Source organism: Polistes canadensis, unplaced genomic scaffold, assembly GCF_001313835.1.
Source record: "Polistes canadensis isolate GaletaPanama2010 unplaced genomic scaffold, ASM131383v1 scaffold_39, whole genome shotgun sequence".
Classification (NCBI taxonomy): Eukaryota; Metazoa; Arthropoda; class Insecta; order Hymenoptera; family Vespidae; genus Polistes; species Polistes canadensis.
In genome coordinates this window covers 177,903-188,269 of record NW_014569586.1, presented here as the reverse complement: position 1 = coordinate 188,269, position 10,367 = coordinate 177,903, and the positions used below count along the sequence as shown (strand labels likewise).

At 30.6% G+C, this 10,367-nt stretch overlaps 2 protein-coding genes across 3 annotated transcripts in view; one reads left to right on the top strand and one right to left on the bottom strand.

Annotated features, from left to right (window-relative positions):
* Positions 1-1,345: 1,345 nt before the first annotated feature.
* The window catches only part of LOC106784726 (COMM domain-containing protein 4), a 15,726-nt gene continuing 6,704 nt past the window's right edge, over positions 1,346-10,367 (bottom strand). The window contains exons 2-8 of one of the 2 annotated variants that reach the window (XM_014744561.1): positions 4,467-4,512; positions 4,323-4,394; positions 4,167-4,232; positions 3,647-3,686; positions 3,266-3,466; positions 2,962-3,108; positions 1,346-2,852 (exon numbers count right to left, since the gene is read on the bottom strand). In XM_014744561.1, the coding sequence (XP_014600047.1) occupies positions 2,815-2,852; positions 2,962-3,108; positions 3,266-3,466; positions 3,647-3,686; positions 4,167-4,232; positions 4,323-4,394; positions 4,467-4,469 (567 nt within the window). In that variant the 5' untranslated portion in view covers positions 4,470-4,512 and the 3' untranslated portion in view covers positions 1,346-2,814. The remainder of the gene's footprint in view (positions 2,853-2,961; positions 3,109-3,265; positions 3,467-3,646; positions 3,687-4,166; positions 4,233-4,322; positions 4,395-4,466; positions 4,513-10,367) is intronic. The other variant, XM_014744560.1, reaches the window with a different exon arrangement.
* LOC106784723 lies at positions 8,187-10,076 on the top strand. Its single transcript, XM_014744556.1, has 3 exons — positions 8,187-8,287; positions 8,421-8,608; positions 8,756-10,076. Exons 1-3 carry the CDS (start codon positions 8,222-8,224, stop codon positions 10,074-10,076), a joined length of 1,575 nt encoding a protein of 524 aa, XP_014600042.1. The 5' UTR covers positions 8,187-8,221.

Here is a 10,367-nt window from a genome sequence, read left to right as displayed (position 1 = left end):
AAAAAAAAAAAAAGAAAAAGGACATTAATCATAATCACTTTATTGAAAATCTTTCTATCATCATCTTTAATCGTCCTTTTCAAAGACCATGTCATTTTAAATAGTAAAATGAACGCGAAAGAAATAAATGAACATAACGTTATTCTTCTAGATATCTCACAAAACCGACTTATGTAAGTTTCATTTATAACCGAGATAGAAAAAAAAAACACTTTAATCTATAAAACAACCACAACAACATTTTTATCAACGAATTTCTTGGTGTAATAAGGGCGAGCACTTATATATATATATATATATATGTGTATATGTTTGTATGCATATGTCTCCTCTGTGTACTCGTTGAAGGATTCTTTTTCAAATTATGTTAATTAATTGAAAATTTGTGTGTAAAAACACAGTTTAATAGAGAGATTTACTCTTCAAAGAATCCCTTTCAACGAATGTAAATGACTATTATAACGTGCTAACGTCCGTTTTTCTTTCAGTGTTAGAAAACAAAAGATAGCAAAGTTTTGTAAAAGCGACTTTACTTCCCTTGTGTGTTGCGAATCGTGTCGCTGCTTCTTTCAAGAACCATATTATATCATCTCTCATTTTTCTTACCGATTATTTTTTCTATATCTCGTTTTAAATGGTTCTAAATAAAATAGAAAGAAAATTGAAAATTTTCTATCTTTTGATAAACGCACGATTTTTGCGCATTAAAACAAAAGAGAAAAGAAAAGATGATAATAAATAGAAGAGAAAAAAGTTTGACTAAATATAAAATTGCAGCGACGCGATCATCAAATTCTAATCTTCTAAATCCAACAAAAGAATAGAGAAAGAAAGAAAGAAAGAAATAAAGAAAGAGAAAGAGAGAAAACGTGCTTTTGGTAGCGCGACTCTCCTAGAATTATTTTTTTACCACGTTTAGCGTGTCGTCAGTGTCAGCGATCATAAATTTTTACTCGTCTCCTTCTTAGATATCCGACTAGAGAAAACTTAGATACAACGGTAGAGACACATTGTCCAAAAAAGGATGGCTCCGAACTCCATATTATCAAATCTGATATATATATATATATATATATATATATATATATCATATGATCTTCCGAAAGAACTTCTTTAAAATGACGAAAAGAAAAAAAAAACGACAGAAAAAGAGGGTGCTTCATGCGCATACGATCTTAAAAAATATGAATAAAAGTTTGCAAAAGATAAAGTCCGTTCCAATCGGCCAAGTTCTCTAATCACATAATAGATCCTAGACTTAAAAAAGTATAACGTCGAGAAAAGGACCGTTCTGGGCCCTCCGAGTATCGCGTTTTTTAAGAGCGAAGGTATAACCGCGAAAGAGTGCTGTTAAATAACAAACAAAGTATATATATATACATACATAAATACATACATAAATACATCCATACGTCGTTCGCGAGCAACCCATTTCAAATACTGTAAATAGTTAATGATTGAATCGAATGGATGAAGAGAGAGAGCGAGAGAGAGAGAGAGAGAGAGAGAGAAATTTAAAGAAAGAGAGAGAGAGAGAGAGAGAAAGAGAGAGAGAGATAGAGAAAGTAAATGTGTACGAATAATTGTATAAAGACTGATTAGACTAGCTTTGGTATTTATTCAAATTTACAATTAACACTATCGCTTGCGCGCTCAGAATACTCATGGAGCACACGATGCCAAAGGTATTCCTTCTACGAATTTCTTTAAAATATCCTTCGTTTTGCTAGGAGCATCGTTGTCCATTGTACGAATCGATAATCGATCATCCACTTGCTCTTTTTGATATTCTTAACTTGGAAAAAAAAGATCATTAAAATGACGAAACCCATTTACGAATATCAATACTAATAATATCGCACGCTGATAATATCTGTTCGTAATTTGTCGAATGTTTGGGCCTATATACAAATATATATGTATAGATATTTTTTATACAATCTTCAGTTGCATCGTTGTTCACGCCATCTATCTCTTTCGACTGATACGTAATTACTCTGTACAATTATTATTTTTTTTTTTATTTTTTCTTTATTTTATTTTATTTCTTTTTTTTTCTTTCTTATTATTATTATTATCGTTATATATATTTGCATTGCAACGTCTCTAACGAATCGAACGAAATTCAATGAAATGAGAACGAAGGCTGATGCAACAAAGCAATTCGATGATATACGATGATAAAATACGTTTAGGAATTCTTAAACTAGTTCGCTAGTTGATTCCGTCGTGATTTAACGCTGAAATCGCTGATAAGATCTCTAACGTGCTCTGATCATTCCAATCGTACTAAGGACGGCAATGAGTATGTATAAGAATTGTTGTGTGAAGGTGAGAGAAAGGTGAGAAAAAGTAAGAGAGAAAGAAAGAAAGAAAGAAAGAAAGAGAGAAAGAGAGAGAGAAAGAGAGAGAAAGAGAGAGAGGAACGACAAGTGAAAGCGGAGGAAATAATAACGAAGAAACGAGATAAGCGCAGTTATAACGGCGACATTATTATTGTCACAATGTATGAATATTATTCAAGTGCATCGTATAAACCATTAAACTAAATGTAAACTTTGTATATTCATTTACAAAGAGAATAAAGATAAATTATTCGACGGATCGCCGAGGACTCTTTAAATTAGTTAACATCTCAATTGCATCATGAAGAAAATCGTTTATCATATTTAACGTTCACCCATTGAAAATTGCAATTATCGTTTAACGATCTCGATTGCATATATCACAAAAATGTCAATCTCGTTGAACGAAACAATCTCGCGTCCCTTATATATATATATATATATATATAAAATAAAGTGTACAGTTTTTTCAAAGATTTTCCATCAACGTACGAGCCCTTTTAAGTTCTGAAATAATAATTCTTTTGAATGTCAAGTAATATTATTACATTGATTAAAATAAGTTAATAATAATACGCGATTGATTGGTTAATAATTCTTATCGCATGGAATTTACCCGTAAGTAAAACCTGTACATCGTCCTTGGAAATATTAATCGTAGATTCCTCCTCATTTCCCTCCAATTTCTTAACTTTCAAGCTGACCGTTGAAAACGGCGAAGAACTGTCGCAGGAAACAACTTTGATCGACGATAAATGGCTCACTACGAATAAGTTATTCAATATTATTCTTAATATTAAATATTTCTATTCAAATTTTACTCATTTTTTTTTTATCGAGTAATAACGTTAATGATGCGAAATTATTATTTCACGTATTGTATTTAATTTATTATTAAAACAATGAGAAAATAATCTTGCCTCTTAAGGACTGAGACGAAAGAGTAGCTGTAAGTTGTGGACAACAATCTGTATGAATTCTTGCGACAGCCGTACTGTGTTCCCTTGGAAGACCCAATTGTTGCAATTCGCTACTCAAATCAGCTGCAGACACCCCGTAACGTGCTGACGATGTGAAGATCAATTCCAAAGCTGCGATCATAGCTTTTGCATCGCTCAAATCTTCGCAGAAAAAGCACTTTGTTCGTTTCTCTCTGTAATGATCACTTCTTTTTTCCAACTTTAAACAATTTGCTTATTTTTTTTTTTTTATTCGGTAATAAATATGGTATTGTGTTTTTTCTCTTCTTTTTTAATAATGCTCAATATTTCTTATCATTAAAAAATATAGCCTAAACTTACCGAGCTTTGCATCCTGTGTGATTTTTTTTATTTTCTCTTCCTGCATTTAAAGAAAATAAAATAAATATATATATATATATATATTTAATGTAATTAATAATAGTAATTAATGGTTTCAACAAACCATCTTTTTTTTCTCCTAGTTTCAAGAAAATACATGGATACGTAAAAATACAAATAAAACCATTACAAATAAATATTTTCTTACATATACATTCTTGCATGGATTATATTTCGCTGCTTTATTTTTTTTTATTATTCTTTAATTTTTTCATTAGCAATTATTTGTTATATCGCGATAAATGATTTTTCTAAATATTACAAAATAACGAAAAAATAATTTTTTTTTCAGCACAAAAAGAGAAAAAAATAGTGTGACATCTTTTAAATATATTAAACTTTATAACGTGTAACATTTTAGATAAACATGGCATGTAAATGACATTTAATCAAATGCAGTATGACAAGGGAAAGTGTTAATAAAAAGAAAAATAATGTTTTCGCTATGTTTTATACTTACATCCAATTCTCCTTCCGTCAACGATTTCATAACGATTTGTCCTAAAGTTTTCATTTTAATTGATGTCTGTATAACAAGATTCAGTATCATATTATTAAAAAGCAATGTATAAAAGAAAAGTTAATTAATGTTCTGTTTAAATAATTCAATACAAACCATTCGCGAGAGCGTATTAATTTCTGCTAAAAGCCAATCGGGACAATCCCCGTCGCCCAAAAATCGAAATTTCTGCAAATTCATAATTATTACAAACAATGCACTTATCCGATTTCGTAAAATAAAATTTACAAGTGATCTTACCATTTTAATTTATTTTATTTAAACAATCTCGTACGTTTATCGACGACTGAAACAAATGAAAATAATCATTTTACAAGAAAATTATTTTTATATTTTCAGAGGGGATAATTTCAAAACATTTGAAAATTATTCCGGAATAACTTATTGTTAGACATTATGAAAACAAGTATTACATCTTTCAACATGATTGAGCACCTACAACGCGTAGTAAAATCATTGATCGGGTTCTAAAAAGAATTGTTTTCGAAAATGCCTGCCTTTGAACTTTTCTAATCCCAATATTATTAATTTTTGCAGAAACTAATTACCTCTTACAATTAGTCAACAAATGTTACGATTGGACAATTTTAAAATTTGTTCAAAAAATAAAAGACTTGACGTAAAATCATCGTGAAAAATAATGCGAACATCAACGAATTATTTAGAAAATTTTTTGACGTCTGTATTAAAAATGTAAAGATGATAGTTTTTAATGTGTATCGTAAAATATAATACTAATTTATTATTAATTTATTATTATTATTATTATTATTATTATTAAAATTCGTGTAGTCTTTTAGTTATATTTTGTATTATCCCACATGTGTGCATGTATATTATGTGTATGTGTTTTCTATTGTACTTTATTTAGAATTATATGGGAAAATAATTCAGTTTTTATCGTTCCTGTCAAACGTCTCGTACAAAAGGTAAATCCATTTCATTAATTGTAAAACAAATGAATCAAGGATACATATGTCTTGTTTGAACATTCGAATTAAACGAACCACGTCGTTATATTTAGAATTCCTAAACATTCTTGCTCTACGAGGTACATTTTATTTATGTTAATACGAATGATCTTTGAACTTTTCTCAAAAGTATATTTTTTTGACGCGTTATGGAGGAAGGATATAAAAAATAAAAATAAAAAAAAATTACAAAGAAAAAAGACCCTGTCGAGAAATATCAAAAACTCGGTGTTTAAAACGTCGGGAAAAATAATCGACGATATCTCAGGGAAAGGGTAACGAGCTTTACGCCGTAGCACTTTGTACTGAACTTATCTTTTCAATCGTATTATTTATAAAAAAAAAAAAAAAAATAAATAAAAACGCAAGACAAAAAATATGAAAATAGAAAAAGGAAGTTAAAATGAAAAAGAAAGAAAAAGACAACAAGCTGAGTACAAATGAAAAGATGAAAGAGTTATTTGCAATTTTTTATATTAAATTTATCTAAAGTTTTATCGTTCATTTTCTTATTTCCAATTTTATTTTTCTAATAGTTATTGTTCTTTTAAATCGTCGTCTCGTTGCAACATAGCAGGCTTTATTCTAGCTACAACGGTTGATCCGTAACTGCAGGTTCACGCGTAGAAGAAATGCTATTTCGATAATCAAAATTTCTCTGCTCTCAGACGTGAAGTCACCAATGATATCCCTAGAGCAAAGAGAAATGGCAAACGGTTTATACGTAATACAGATATATAAGGTGTCTCGGTAAAGCTTTAGAAATTGTTTTTCTTCTCGTTTTTAATCATTACCTAAGGTACTTTATTTTATAAACAAACAAAATAATATCATTTAAGATATACAGCTATCTAAATGATGAGTTAAACCAAACCCTTGCATATATAACAATACTACTTCTCTCATTTAAAAACAAAACAGAATAATATATTATTTTATTAGAATTATTTTGAATTAGAAATGTTTAAAAAAAAAAAAAAGAAAAGTTAATCAATAAATATTATAATAAGAAAATCTTGTTAACAGGATTCCTCCATCTAATTAATTTTCTTAAATTTAACAAAACATATATTTCCAATGAAATTGAATTCGCGCAACAACGTGATTTCTTTTACGATAATCGCATTAAAGTTAATTTTTCTTTTAAACTCAATAATTATTTTCTTTTTCTTCTTCTTTTTTAAAGAAACGAATTGCGACATGTTATAACAGAGACAGAAAAAAATTACCGATCACCCTATATAGAAACGCATATTACCCTTACAACAAAACTAAATATACAAGATTCGATTGTCGGCCGTGTAACGCAGGACGGTTGTTTGTACTTGCTGACCAGAAGATTGACGTGGGCTTCGCGACGTAGAATGGCAAGAATTCCCAATGCAATTCGCCGAATCTTCGAACCGCAACGTAGTAAATGATTTCACGATGGGAGGTATAAAGAAGAGAAAAGGAAGTAGCATAAATACACTTGAAATAATGCCGCTCTTGGCATTCTCTTCCAGGAACCCAAGGTGTTCTAGTCGTTGTCGCGTTAAACGTTAAAAGTAGAGATAGAAGTAGAAGAAGAAGAAGAAGAAGAATAAAAAGAAGAAAAAGAAGAAGAATAAGAAGAAGAGTAAGCAAAGAATAAAGAAGAAAAAATAAAAAGATAGGAAGAAATTGAGAGGAAAACAAAACTTGAAGAGCAACAGGTACGAAGAAGAAAAGAAAAAACAAAAAAGAAAAACAAAAGAGATAGAAAAAGAGGGAGAGAGAAAGAAAAAAGAGGGGATGGGTTAGTTTGGTCTGACTGAAACCTGACTCGTTTCACTTAAGCGGCTGATCGAGCGTGGCGTAGTCATTCCACTTAAAACGCGTCCGACTTATCGCCAATGTGTATCACTTATCTTGCACGATGTTCTTTACTTTATCGACAAGAACATACGTCGTAGTAGTGTATAATCCCGAGAAACGCCCCGATGACGTTGTTTATCGGTCTACTTCTTATGTTAGAAGTTTATTTAGACAGTACTGGACGAATGAAAAAAACAAGTACTATGTTATATATACGGTGTGTCTTTTTACTCCTCTCCCTTTTTACTGATTCGAGTCTTACTTCTATACGAATACCTTTTTTTTCACACCTATCCAATATTATTAAATAACTCGCGCGTCTTTTTACCGCCATTTAGGAGTCAACAGCATACGAATTTTTGTTTTTCCAAATCGGTCATTCATCCATTTTACTAATCGTACTCAACGTTGCTTGACTTTGGTGATCTGACAGGAATTAGTAATCTAACGTGACTCTATGTTACAGAGTAATGGATAATCCGTTTCAGGATTACCGTCGCTAACTAAAATCATCATTATTAAGAACGCAATTTAATAATGTCTTCCCGCGCGTGACTAAGTACGATCGGAAAATTTAAGTTTTTTTTTTTTTAAATTGCGAACAGAAATTCACGTAATCAAGAATCGTTAACCAAGAGATATATTTTCTTACAGCGATTCGTCGTTTAATCAAGTACGTCTTTATCTGACAAATCGTTCTCTTAACCAAGGCACTGACTGTATTCGGAAATCGACTTTCACACTTTCGTAGATTTAAATTCTAACGTGAAATCGAGCCAGCTTTTTTCGAAGATTTATTTTAATCGCGACTTTAAGAAAAAAAAAAAAAAAAAGTGAAGAAATAATATTTGAAGATAAGAGAAAAAAAACTTCAAAAGAAAAAGGATAATCTTTAAACAATATTGTTCACTCTATTATCGCGTGGAAATCATTGAAAAACACCTATGCCAGCTAACTTGTTTACGCTTCGCCTCTTAACCACGAGTGCACAGTGCAATTCTCGCTACGTGTTACTACCAAAGAACAATGTTTACATATCTAATATTAGAATGGGAGGGGGAGGGATGTGTGTGTGTGAGAGAGAGAGAGATTGTAAGAAAGGTCGGGGTTAGATTTTTCATCGTATAATTTGACAAAGTCGTCGCATTTAATCGGTTTAAAGAAATTGGAAAATGATCGTTTTCAGATATGGGAAAAGTTGTAGTCGCTGTGATAATATTATTACTAGTTATGGTGACAACCAAAGGACTGGAGGTTAGTAAAATAAAAAAAAAATAAAAAAAAACGTATAATATTATCTCGCAAGGAAAAAAATAAATAAATAAAATAACAACGAGTTCTTTGTACTTTTTTTCCCCTTTTTTTTTTTTTTTTTTTTCTTCTTCAGATAAAATATCTCCGTAGAATACCTTTCAACGATGTAGAAAAACAATCCTGGGTTAACGAGAAAACTGGTCAAGCCCTTTGGGAGGATATTCATCCTAACTTGATAGAACGAAGTTCATCCCGTGAGGATGAGAACAGACAAGATCGTAAAAGCTTCGATTTGGAAAGACCTTCGGAAGTTGGGACTAGGTAAAGTCAAAGTGATCCGAAATTAGTGTCCATGCGTGTGCGTTCATAATTAAAAATGTAAAATATCTATTACGAATGAAAAATAATATCACAATGTTAAGAATAATAACGTAGAATCATTTCTAGAATAAAATTATTTGATTTCAGGGAAAACGATTTAACGAAGAAAAATTCAAGCAAAATTAAATCGATCCTACGAAAACCGAAATGTTCGAATTTGAGAATATTATTCGATCTTTCGTCATCGAACGATTGTGACAAATCAATCCGAAAATGTAATTCTCGAAAGTATCGTAGGCAAATCGAAAAATGGTCAGTTCCTCAACCGTTCTACGTCGATGAACCAAAATGGATTGAAATGGAGCTTGACTATGAAGAAAACATACCATACGATATACATAACGAAAAGAATACCTTTTTTGTAACGCGTGGGAAAAGACCGTTCATGCCAAAGAGCAAAGAGCAATCTTCTGTATTACTACAAAATCTGTATTACTACAAAGAAAAGGAAAATAATGATAAGAAGTTTCTTGAAAAAGCGAATAAGTTCACTGAAGACAAGAACAATAGGATTAAAAAAAACGATTTAAAAAGAAAAGAAGAGAGAAGGAAAGCTTTGAAACTGGGCACTCGTCAGTTAGAAGATTTGGTACGTAATTTAGAAAAACCGGAAGAACCGTTTGTTCTGACTCGAGGAAAAAAATTATATGTTAGGAATCACGAGATGTCTTTAAATACGAATATCAAAAAGGAAACTTTGGAAAATGGATCTATCGGAAAAATTCAAAAACGTTCGATAATCGACGTACCCACGTACATTAAAATGATTAATACAAACGCAAGTTCGTTGTTAAAAGAAACGAATAATGTGACATTATCCAAAAAACAACAACTCCGTTTACGAACGAGAAGAAATTCTTGCGAAGATATTGACTGTTCTATCGATCATTCTAAAAAGAAGATTCGTTTGACAGAAGACGATGAAAGGGCAGTTCTTGATTCTGATTACGTCAAACGAAGGGATAAACATTCGGACATTTACGACATACTCGAAGTACCCTTCTTCATTTCCAGAGGTAAAAAGACATTTGAGTATAAAAATCAGCAGGAATCCATAAATACACCAATTAATAATGGCGAATCGTTGGATTCTATCGAGGCTGCTAAACAAATTTTTCAACGATTGTTTAATTCTGGAGTATGCAATATTGATTTATGCAAAGATTTAATAAAATTTATCAGAGAAAACGATACAAATATGATTGAAAGAAATCGTAAAAGTAGCCTTGAAGAATTGTTCAAAAAACATGATTTGTTTTACGTCGTTAGGGGTAAGAAAATGTATTTGAGTAATTTTTTAAAAGAAAATCAGCTCAAATCTGACGTAAATCTAAATGGCAATGAATTTTTAGCGAAAGATCATTTGTCTTATAATATTAAAAATCTTGATAAACGATACGCTCGCTAATAAAATTTTATTTTGAATAATAAAATGTATCACCTTACAATTTTGATCTTTTTCTTTTTAAAAATATTCAAGCAAAGAGACCAAAAACGCCAGTGGCAATCATTTTGGTTACAATTTCAACCAATCTGAATCCTGTAGTAATAAATTATACAAAGTTGTGTTACGAAAAAATTGTAAAAATGAGAACAAATAAATAATGTTGAGAAATAATAATAGGGCTTCATTAACCATATGCGTATTATATAATATGTGTGATTCAATTGCTGACGTAACAGAGAAATAATTATTTCT